The 12,276-nt window shown below is 44.5% G+C and overlaps 1 protein-coding gene across 1 annotated transcript in view; it reads left to right on the top strand.

The window, feature by feature from the left end:
- The window catches only part of NCAPG2 (non-SMC condensin II complex subunit G2), a 95,811-nt gene that overhangs the window by 22,888 nt on the left and 60,647 nt on the right, over positions 1-12,276 (top strand). The window contains exons 9-11 of the mRNA XM_077491141.1: positions 700-792; positions 911-1,036; positions 1,125-1,304. Of these exons, the coding sequence (XP_077347267.1) occupies positions 700-792; positions 911-1,036; positions 1,125-1,304 (399 nt within the window). The remainder of the gene's footprint in view (positions 1-699; positions 793-910; positions 1,037-1,124; positions 1,305-12,276) is intronic.

The raw sequence follows: 12,276 nt of genomic DNA on the forward strand, positions 1-12,276 counted from the left end.
TCTACCTGCTATATATATATATATATATATATATATATATATATATATATATATATATATATATATATATATATATATATATATATATATATATATATATATATATATATATATATATAGCGCAGGTAGACATTACCGATAATATATATATATGCTCATAAGGAAATGCAGAGAAACGCCACTGTCTGTTTATTAAAAGTGAAACTTCAGCAATTACACTCGCATCAGTATAATGTACTTATGCATAAAAACAGGCTCCCCCCCCCCCCCGACAAGTTGAATGTCTCTGGACTTTCTCAAAGGCCTGTGATGTCGTCATGCTGTGGGACAGAGGGAGTTTGTTATCTGGTAACCATTGTGGTTAGGAGTACTTTTTCAGTGCATAAGTACATTATTCTGATGTGAGTGCATTTGCAAAAAATTTAATAAATATGCAGTGCGCTTGATTGAGTTTTTTTCCTTATGAGCATATGGAACCCTGAGTGTTTCATAGAAAAATATATATATATATATATCTATATCTCTATATCATTTTTTTCTTCTTTTTTTTTTTTTTTTTCTCTACTATTCTGTTTTTAGAGGGATGTGTGTGTTTTGTTTTTAACACAATAAATTGTATCACTTTTTTCTTTATTTTTATTTTTTTGTGTTTATTTTTTTATTTTTTTTGTAAAGTTACATTATTGTGTATTGTCCTAGATCCTGAGCTACTTTCACCAGCAGAAGATGCGTCAGGGTGTGGAGCAGATGCTGTACAGACTGTACCAACCTATTATTTGGAGAGGTTTAAAGGTAACTACTTTGATTTTGGCCTTGTAGAATATTAATATTCATTGTTGCCTGTATAGTTTCTTTGAAAAAATGTTTGTGTTTTTTTTGTTTTTGTTCATTGGCTTCCACCTAATAATAGGTTCCAAATTCAGAGGTCCGATCCAATGCTGCTTTGCTGTTTGTTGAAGTCTTTCCTCTCCGAGACCTAAATATGAACCAAGCAGATATGGACAATGAAATCCAAAAACAGTTTGAGGAACTTTTTGTACGTTTTTGTTAGAACTTTTTTTGTGTGTTCGGTTTTTGTTTTGCTACTTATTTCACCTAATGCATTTTCTGTTCACTGTATCTAGAATCTCTTGGAAGATCCTCATCATCTTGTTCGATCTACTGGAGTTCTTGGCGTCTGTAAGATCGCTGCTAAATATTGGGAGATAATTCCTCCAGCTATGCTGGCAGACCTTATGAAGAAGATCCTCGGTGATCTTGCTGGAGATATCAGCTCTGCTGATGTCCGCTGTTCTGTTTTTAAGGTATGGTTTATTTAGTGCTTTGGATATGTTCAAATGGAACTTGGATTCAGGCAGCTGTTCAGTGGGGCAAAAAAGTATTTATTTAGTCAGCCACCAATTGTGCAAGTTCTCCAACTTAAAAAGATGAGAGAGGCCTGTAATTGTCATCATAGGTATACCTCAACTATGAGAAACAAGATGTGAAACAAATTCAGACAATCACATTGTTGGATTTTTGAAAGCATTTGCAAATTATGGTGGAAAATAAGTATTTGGTCACCTACAAACAAGCAAGATTTCTGGCTCTCACAGACCTGTATCTTCTTTAAGAGTCTCCTCTGTCCTCCACTCATTACCTGTATTAATGGCATCTGTTTGAACTTGTTATCAGTCTAAAAGACACTTGTCCACAACCTCTAACAGTCACACTCCAAACTCCACTATGGTGAAGACCAAAGAGCTGTCAAAGGACACCAGAAACAAAATTGTAGACCTGCACTAGGCTGGGAAGACTGAATCTGCAATAGGCAAGCAGCTTGGTGTGAAGAATTCAACTGTGGGAGCAATAGTTCGAAAATGGAAGACATATAAAACCACTGATAATCTCCCTCGATCTGGGGCTCCATGCAAGATCTCACCCCGTGGGGTCAAAATGATCACAAGAACGGTGAGAAAAAATCCCAGAACCACACGGGGGGACCTAGTGAATGACCTGCAGAGAGCTGGGACCAACGTAACAAAGGGTACCATCAGTAACACACTACGCCGCCAGGGACTCGGCAGATTCTGCAGTTCCAGAAGTGTCCCCCTTCTCAAGCCAGTACATGTCTGGGTCCGTCTGAGGTTTGCTAGAGAGCATTTGGATGACCCAGAAGAGGATTGGGAGAATGTCCGATGAAACCAAAGTAGAACTGTTTCGTAGAAACACAACTCGCCGTGTTTGGAGGAGAGAGAATGCTGAGTTGCAACCAAAGAACACCCTACCTACTGTGAAGCATGGGGGTGGCAACATCATGCTTTGGAGCGGTTTCTCTGCAAAGGCAACAGGACGACTGATCTGTGTACATGAAAGAATTAAATGTATCGTGGGATTTTTGAGTGCAATCTCCTCCCATCAGCAAGGGCATTGAAGTTGAAACGTGGCTGGGTCTTTCAGCATGACAATGATCCCAAACACACCGCCCGGGCAACGAAGGAGTGGCTTCGTAAGAAGCATTTCAAGGCCCTGGAGTGGCCTAGCCAGTCTCCAGATCTCAACCCCATAGAAGACCTTTGGAGGGAGTTGAAAGTCTGTGTTGCCCAGCTACAGCCCCAAAACATCACTGCTCTAGAGGAGATCTGCAGGGAGGAATGGGCCAACCTACCAGCAACAGTGTGTAACAACCTTGTGAAGACTTACAGAAAATGCTTGACCTCTGTCATTGCCAACAAAGGATATACGACAAAGTATTGAGATGAACTTTTGATATTGACCAAATATTTATTTTCCACCATAATTTGCAAATAAATTCTTTCAAAAATCAGACAATGTGATTGTCTAGATTTGTTTCCACATTTTGTCTCTCATAGTTGAGGTATACCTATGATGACAATTACAGGCCTCTCATCGTTTTAAGTGGGAGAACTTGCACAATTAGTGGCTGACTAAATACTTTTTTGCCCCACTGTATTTCTCAGTGATAGACAGGTCATTTTTATGAGTGATTCAGACCTTTTAGTAAGGCCCCTTTCACACTGGGGCGGTGCGGGCGTCGGCGGTAAAGCGCCGCTATTTTTAGCGGCGCTTTACCGTCGTTTTAGCGGCGGTCTGCGGGCGCTAGCGGGGTGGTTTTAACCCCCGCTAGCGGCCAAAAAAGGGTTAAAACCGCCCGCAAAGCGCCGCTGCGGCGGCGCTTTGCCGGCGGTATTGCCGCGCTGTCCCATTGATTTCAATGGGTAGGAGCGGTGAATACACTGCTCCAAAGATGCGGCTAGCAGGACTTTTTTCACTGTCCTGCCAGCGCACCGCTCCAGTGTGAAAGCCCTTCGGCTTTCACACTGGAGTAAAAGGGGCCGGTTTTTTTCAGGCGCTATTTTTAGCGCTGTAACGCCTGAAATCCACCCCAGTGTGAAAGGGGCCTTAGTATTCTGCAGCTGTTCTTTTGCCCAAGCTACTTTTTCATTCATACATTTTGGCACACAGGAGAAGTGTTCTGGAACCTTGAGTCATGTTTCTTGGACACTGGTAAACAAAAGCTGTGAAGACCTCCCAGTAGAACTTTAAGCGAACCTCTTATTTATTATTTTTTTTTTTTTGCTAGTAAAATTCCACAGCAATTATAGAGCAACTAACATCCTGATTGGTTACTCCTCTGCTTTGCTTTGGGGGGACCGTACCTGGACCCTGCCAGGCTGAAGTGAGGCCAGCCTGTAATGTTCATTGTGTGAACTGGACTATGTTTCACATGCTGCGTTAGCCCTAAACTCTTTAGGGAAAATACCCACTAAAAGGGTGAAGACTGCTGAATAGGGCTTTGTAACGAACATTCTACCCATCAGTTTGGGAAGGCACAAGATGAACAGCACTGCAGTACGCCAGGGCCCTCTCTGATAGCATGGATATGCTGTGCTTCAGACCCCTACGGGTTGAAATGCACAGCTGCGACCCACTTGCTAGCAAGCTAGTTGCAGGAGAGGTTCGGATTCATTTGGTGCCGATTTTGCCATTGAGGAATACAGGAATAATTATACTGTTGGGTCATCCTGCCCCACACAGCAGAAATTAACACTTTGGCCAGCACAGGATAACCCTGCCTTAGTTAGGCTAATCTAAATTCCTTAGTTTTTTTAGTGTCTTCAGGAAGAGTGGACATGTTGTTTTTCTTCAGCTCTGCTGTTCTCTGACCATTTGGAAGAAGTTTCTGGATGGTTTCTTTCAACAGCTGCTGGTAGATTCATGGCAGGTATGTGAAATCCTAGACATCTCTGCAGTCAGCCAACAGGGCTAGCACAGATGAATTCATTACATTTATGGTAAAATCCTGGAAAATGTGGTCTGTCCAGTCAGACAACATACACTGTTAGATTTTATACCATATATATGAAATCCTGGAGGTCGCCTCAGTCCAATGAGTATAGGTTTCCAATTTTTTTTCCATACTGAAGATCTCTCTGCAATAGCCTGTACTCCTAGCAATGAAAAGCGTTTGTGTTTCAGCTATCGCAGGACTTCCCTTTTAAAATCGGGCTAGTATTGTCGTGGGGATTCCTTGTATGTCGGGACCAGGGTTGTGGCATATCGGGAGTATGTGTAATCTAATCTGTGTTAAATTTTCATAGGACAGCATCAATCAGGCCAGTATTGTGGGGATTCTGTAGAGTGTTACTCCAGGTCAGAGTTGCAGGTTTGATCCCCTGCCCCTCCTTTCCCTGTCTGTTGGCTTCTCTGTTATCCGAGTTTTAGTTCTGAGTAGGTGCCAAATTAGAAGCTCTAGACACCACCTGTACAATGGCTATAACGGAGCTACTGACCAAAACCAGATCTATCCGGGGTAGAGTGGCACGTATAGTTTTTAAGGTGTGTTTTTCCACCGCCAGACATCAGTAAAGCTAAACGTAGAGTCATGTTTAAAGTCTCCTTCAATGATTGTATCACTTGTAGAATGAGAAGCAAGCAATTGAGTCAACCTGGTAAGCAGAGCCATATTTGCAGGTGGTGGGATGTATAAGCCCACCAATATCACAGGTATATTATCAATCGCAGCAAGTAGCAACACGTATTTGCCCTCAAGGTCCAGATGCAGGGCCAAATTCGTAAATGGCATGGTCTTTTCCGAACTAGAATACTCGCCCCATGGGCATAGGAGTATGTCGTGTGGTAGTAATGTCCCACCCAGGGCTTTTGTATAACCAAAATCCTGTTCCCAGTCAAGTGGGTCTCTTGTAGAATACAGAAGTCTGGTTTGTGAGTTTTCATATAGTTAAAAAAAAATGAGGGACCTCTTAATTTTGGAATTTAACCCCTGGACATTCTATGAGTAAAGGTGAGGGGGTATCGGAATTAGTGCCCATTCACTGAAGATCTTAAATGGAGCTCATAAAGCCCCTTGTCTGAGACCTGAAAAGATCACACAAGGTTAATGGTGGTAGTAATTCAATACACGTCTTAACGATTATATTTCTGAGTAAGCCTTGGCTCCAAAAAGGAAAAAAAACGAAGAACAAAAAACCAAAAACGGACCCTCCCATCCCTCACCCACCCTGCACATGAAAGACAGACCACACTTCATACCCAAAACAAAACATGGTTCAAAATCCAAACTTTGTCATGAACAGTATACAGCGTTCTAGGGAGTAGAGTTTACTTCCCGAGAGAGATGCTTGTAAGTAGGGGGGTACATACATTCCCATCACCTGGCCTTAGCTGGGGGCACAATACTTAAAGAATCACTAAAGACTTTGTTATTAAAAAAAAAAAAAAAAAATGTTATACTTGCCTCCACTGTGTTGGCATGTTTTGCACAGAGTGGCCCGAACCTGCTCTTCTGGGGTCCCTCGGCGGCTGTCTCGGCTCTCTCCCGCAAGGACTCCACAACTTCATGCAAGCTCCCTCGCATTATGTGGAGTGCTTGTGGGCACGCTCCCGTAATACAGCCGGCAGCCGTAGCCGCTCACTGTATCACTCGGTCCCGCTCCCGGTGCGCCGCGTCATTGGATGTGATTGACAGCAGCGCGAACCAATGACTGCGCTGCTTTCAATCCATCCACTCTGGCTAATCAAAGGCCAGGGTGAGCGGCGAAGAGGATGTCGGGGGCGAGCGTGGTACTTTCGAGGGGTCAGGTAAGTAAAACGGGGGGCTGGGGAAGCCGGCATTGTCAGATGTTTTTTCACCTTAATGCATAGAATGCATTAAGGTGAAAAAACTTTTACCTTTACAACCCCTTTTAAAAATAAAAAAAAAGTAAAAAATTGCAGAAACCTAGTCAACAGTTTAACTGCCTGATGGCATGACTCATGGGGCATGTCTGCCAAAACAGCAAGAGCAAACTTGAAAGCATAGGTATAATCTAAACCAGAGCCCTGGTTAAGTCATCATAACTTCCCCCAGTTAATGGGTATGGCCACATGCGCTAGGTAAGCAATAACCGTAGCCTAGGCAGCCCGAGGATCCGAAGGTTGTTGCGCCGATTGCGATTTTCATCGTCTTCAGCCAGAGTAGCTGGTGTCTCAAGGGCCGTTTTGGGAAATGGTAAGAGACGGGAAAGGTTGTAAAAGCAGGATGAATCGCCCCCACACCAGCAGAGCTTTTCAGTTGGACATCTGTCTCCTTTGCCATCTTGGACAGGCCCACCAAGCCTTTACATTTTAGGTCAGGCAAGTATTACCTAAAGATCCCTTGTTACATGCTGGGACCAGGGCACTTGCTATGGCTGTAGAGGTGTTTCAAATGGACAGCAGTTGTCATATGCAGCACACTGGAGAACACCGCACATATTCCTTTTTGTCTAATGCTGGATACTGTATAGGGCAGTGATTGTGAACCTTGGCACCCCAGATGTTTTGGAACTACATTTCTCATAATGGTAATGCAGTGCAGTTGAGCATCATGGGAAATGGTAGTTCAAAACATCTGGGGTGCCAAGGTTCACCGTCACTGGTATAGGAAATCAGGTTTTCCTCTTTATTTTTATTATGGGCAGTGTTTTTACTTGTAGTTGTGTTTTTACTTTCGGCCCATGCATTTTTTTTATTTTTTATTTTATTTTATTTTTGTTTTTGTTTTTTGTGTGCATGTACTACAACCATGGATGGCTATCCTTCCTGCTTGCACTTCACAGTTACTCGCTGACATATTACTCATTCAATAGTGCCTCCTCTACTGCTAATTTGGGGGGGCGGGGATAACCACACAAATTCACATGGCATTTGTATCCAACAGCAGCCAGTTTGGCTGCAGATAGTTGAGTTTAGCTGTGTCAGGGTTTTTCACCCTTTTTTGTTTTCACAATACCCCATTCTTGGGGGGGGGGGGGGTATACCCCAGGTACTTCCTATTAGACATTGGTGGTTCTCTGAGAAAGTAGATAGAGCAGTATAATTAAAATGGAGTGCAGAGCAAAGGTGGTGCTTACCATTGTGTGCCTGCTTGAGTGGAGAAAAATACATTTGTGGGCCAGTTCACACGCACTACTTTTAAAAACACACCAAACCAAACTGCATGGTACTACGGTACCATGTCATTTGGTGCCTGCAAACCCTCTGCAATCTACATTTTAGGGTACCATTAACAATTAATTGGCACCCAAATCTCTGGTGTGAGCCAGCTCTGGGGCAGATAGAGGCAAAGAAGCGAAGATTGGTACATCCTCCCACATCTAACTAGGTGATATTTTATCCTGATGTATGAGGAAATCCGAACCTATCCCAATAAATTTTCCAACTGTGCCAGAATGTCAGTGCCCACCTTTGACAGCTTACTAACTATGGTTAGACCATGTCTGCCAAAATGAATACCAACATGAGGATGTATGAGAACCAACATGAGAAGGAACACTAACATTTCAGGTAGAAAGGGGGAAATATGTCATTTTCTGATGCTAAACGCTGTGCGCATTTAGCTGTAGATTGACCCTGGACACCTTTTCCTAAACACAGCTAAAATGTCTGCAACTAAGCACTGCTAATTTGTTATGTATAAATATCTTGATTACTTGGCACTGCATGAGTCTAGCTGACTTTAGAAGTCTTCTCTGGAGTGTTAGTCTCCTCTGACTATACGGTATTTAGGATGTTATGCAATATTTTTTTTGGTGGGATTACGGAGTATGGAACCTTTTTGTACATGCCCCCCTTTTGCCTTCAGTACTGTAGTATATTTAGGCAGGTAGTTGAAACCACTTTCCCTCTGCAACTATTCCATTCACAGTAGGCAGTTGGATACAGTTTTAAGTTTGTACCTTTTTTTTAAAGGGGTTGTAAAGCTTTGTTTTTTAGTTTCTAAATAGGTTCCTTTTAAGCTAGTGCATTGTTGATTCACTTACCTTTTCCTTCAATTTCCCTTCTAAATCTTTTTTTTTTTTCTTTGTCTGAATTTCTCACTTCCTGTTTCTTCTCAGTAAACTTCACACAATCATCCGAGCGGTGTTTAGTCAGTCAGAGCAGCTTACTGAGGAGGAACAGGAAGTGAGAAATTCAGACCATCATCCAAACTTATGGTCTTACGCATTGGGTTCCTCCCTTGCCACACTCTTGTAGATCTGAGTGGTTCTTCACACTACTTGTAGTTTTTCAGCATCGTGCAACTTTTCCGTTTTGGAAGGCTACCATCCTGGTTTTACCAGGTGGATGTTTTAGGCCTCATATGATGCCAGCTTCTGATATTGGGTAAATTGGGTGGCTCTTTGAACTGCAAGTAAAATAAAGCAGTACCCAAAAAACATGCACACAAATTTACCATAAAGAGCCAAATGAAAAAGTTGATATGCGACACGCAACACAACAAATATAATGTCCAATATAAAGCTCTTTGTGACATAGTCACAAGTGACTGTTTCAGTGCTTTCACCACCTCAAAGGCCACAAGCCTCTTACCAGAAGCTTAAGACCTCATGAATGAAGGTCAAAAGCAGGTAAGGTGTGTCCTGAATATCCAATAAACAGCCACAGAAAAGGGTAAGCACTTGGCCTGGAACCACCACCCAATGAAGGCGATTATCCCTCAAAGTGGTAGAGACAATGGAGAAAAGGGCAACTCAACATTCTGGCAGCGTAGGATAAGCAGGGTCCAGTCCTCATCCCATACACCTGACCAGCAGGATGAGACTTGCTGTGACATGGTGGATCTTCAGTCTGGTCCTTTAATCTCTCCAGACACCTGGTCTTCGGTTCACACATTAGTTGGGTTTTACTAGCTAGATGTGTGTGCCAACTTCGGTCCTAATGTTCTTCAGGTGAGCCCTAAAAACCCCTCTGTTTTATGCTGCTTTTTGTGGATCTGTTCATCATCCATTGCTGTGTTGTCCACCCCACATTTGGACTGCTTTTGGATATCCTAAGGCTGCAGAACACTTCTCCTGCATCCTGTAATGTGCAATTCACAAAATAGGTTTTTTTCTCTAGTCGTCTGTCCAGGACAGCACTAGAGAGATGGGCTCCATCTCCAGAGGCAGGAAACGCATCACAGATCTTTTAAAGGGCGGCTTCCGTCCTTTCCCCTTCAGTCTTTGTGTTTCCTCCAAAGGAGGAGGAGGCTGGATTGGAGCTCTCCTTCCCCTGAAACCTGGGAAAGCCCATGTGAGAAGGGGAAGGAGGTCTGTGTACCTGGGCATCAGGATGGTGGACATCTGGAGTCCCCCGGTCAGGCTTAGCACAGCTGTGAACCGGTGCCCTCCTCCTAGGTAGCTCGGGGAGGGCTAGCGTTCCCCGCCTGAGGATCGGATTCAGATTTGGCAAGGGGCGGGCACAGGCAGTGAGTTCCGGCCTGTGGAACGCAGGAGGCGGGCGGGGACTTCCGGCGAACCGGTTCTGGGCCGCGTGGCAAGCATGGACGGCAGAACCAGGGTGGCTTATTTAAAAAGCGCCAGCCACAAGACACTGTGCTGTACCTCAGGAAAGCCTCCAAGCAGTCAGGCAACTTCTGAACGGATGGATGCAGCGGATTGTGTCAGTGGAGCCGAACCATCTCAGGTAGGCAAACACAAGGGTGTCTTATACCTATGGGGGGGGGGGGGGCGGTGGACCGGTTGGTGCAAAGGCATTTGGAAATAGTTCATTTTTGTGTCACCTCCCCCTCTCTATTTAAACAGGATCCAGACTGTGTCTTGCGAATCCTGTTAGTGGCTGGTGGGGTGCACATAGGTGTTTTGGTGAAGGCATCCTATTTTGCTAAGGTTACGTTGATATTCGCTTGTCTGTTTCCCTTCCTTTTCTTCTCTCCTCTTGTCTTAGTCTCTGCCCAAAAACCCAGAGAGGTCGGGGGGGGAAGAAGAAATGTCCATCCTGTATGAACAAATTTAAAGTGGGATTGGTTAAGCCCCTCTGTAAACCCTGCATAGATAAATTGGTCTGTAAGAAACTGATTTCTGGGGTACAGAAAGAAATGCAGTCCATCAAGGCAATGCTAGCGAACCTTGAGACCCCGAAACCAGCCGCAGTCCCCACTGCTTCCACCCCAGAGGAGGGTGACGAATCGGGGGAAGAGGGAATTGGATACTCTGGATGGCCTAAGTGAGGCGGCATCATCCAGAGATATTCCGATTCAAGGGACAAGCTCTCCTCCCAGATACAGGCTCTCACTTGAGGAGGTTGTTGCCTTATTGGGGGTTATTTTATGAGATGTTTGAAATTAAAGAAGAGCGGATGCCCTTGGCCGGATGTATCAAACCCTGAAAGAAGATTCGGCCAGGGTTTTCCCGGTTCACAGCGCACTGGTGGACTCTATTAAAGAGTGGGTGGAACCAGAGAAAAAAAATATTTTTTCCCAAAAGTATGAAGAGGAGATTTCCCTTCAGTAAAGATCCCACCTGCGTCTGGAACAAAGTACCCAAAGTAGACGCAGCCTTCTCCCAGTGCGCAAAATCAACAGACCTCGCCTTTGAGGACATGGGTGCCCTCAAGGAACCCATGGACAAAAGGATGGAGGTGTTGTTAAAAAGGTCATGGGAAGTAGCCATGACCAATTTAAAACATGCAATGGCCACAACAATAGTGGCTCACAACCTGGAGGTCTGGCTGGAGCAACTGCAAGGGCATTTAGAAAGTGGAACCTCTAGGAAGGAAAACTTGGATTCCCTTCCTATGCTGCACAAAGCAGCAGGTTACATGGCAGATGCACTTTTTTTTTCGTCCCCAAAGGCAGGGACAGACTGCTAAGGGGTCAGCTCCTAAGAAACGGGGGGGGAAGGAACAGAAAAGTAATCTGTTTTCCTCTTCTAAGAAAACCACTAAGTCCCAGTGACTTGGTTCCTGTGGGGGGGGGGGGGGGGGGTCTGGGGCAGTTCCTCCCACAGCGGGAAAGAATTACCCCAAATACTTTTATCCTGAGGATAATCAGGGAGGGTTATCAAATACAGTTCAAGCACACTCCGCCTATGAGGATGTGTGTGACCAAACCTCCAAAAGATCCTCAGAATGTGACGGCCTTGCTGATGCAAATTGGCGATTTGGTAGACCAGAGGGTTCTAGTTCAAGTGCCAACAGTAAACCACGGTTTCTACTCGCATGTGTTTGTAGTGAGGAAACCGCCGGGCAAATTCCGGGGAATTTTGAATCTAAGGTTACTAAACAAGTGAGTAACATACAAAGAATTCCGGATGGAAACAATTTTTACAGTAAGGTCAATCCTTCCCCCATGTTGTTTCATGGCCTCCCTCGATCTGAGGGATGCTTACCTGCACATCCCCATTCACGAGGACTCTCAAAAATATTTGAGAATAGCGATTCAGTGGGGAAGGCAGACACAACGCTTCCATTTCAGGGCCCTGCCATTCGGCCTATCATCCTCCCCCAGGATATTTACTAAAGTCCTGGCGGAATCATTGGCTCCCCTGTGGCTGAAAGGAATTGCGGTCATATCATACTTGGACGACCTTTTTATTCTTCGCCCCCTCAATACTCCAACTTCAGGGAGACCTGAGGGTAGCCATTTCTTGTCTAAACAGACTAGGGTGGTTGATAAACGAAGAAAAGTCGCATTTGGTACCGACACAGGCCACACAGTACCTGGGTTTCCTGGTAGACTCGGTGACACAAAATCTTCCTGACAGAGGAGAAAGCAGAAAGGGTGAAGGCGGCGACTGCAATCTTTCTGCAAAACAATCAGGCAATTTCCCTCTGCTTAGCCATGTTGGGACTGGGTCTGTTAGTGGCAACCATTCCTGCAGTTTCTTGGGCAATGGCCCACTTCAGATGCCTTCAGGCCAACATCCTGAGCAGCTGGGATGGAGTACAAGAATCCCTAGACTCGACTATCCACCTATCTTCAAAGACCAGAAAGTCTCTGTGGTGGTGGAGAAA

This window comes from Lithobates pipiens, unplaced genomic scaffold (assembly GCF_037356315.1).
Source record: "Lithobates pipiens isolate NorthernLeopardFrog02 unplaced genomic scaffold, aLitPip1_a1.2 Scaffold_19, whole genome shotgun sequence".
Lineage (NCBI taxonomy): Eukaryota > Metazoa > Chordata > Amphibia > Anura > Ranidae > Lithobates > Lithobates pipiens.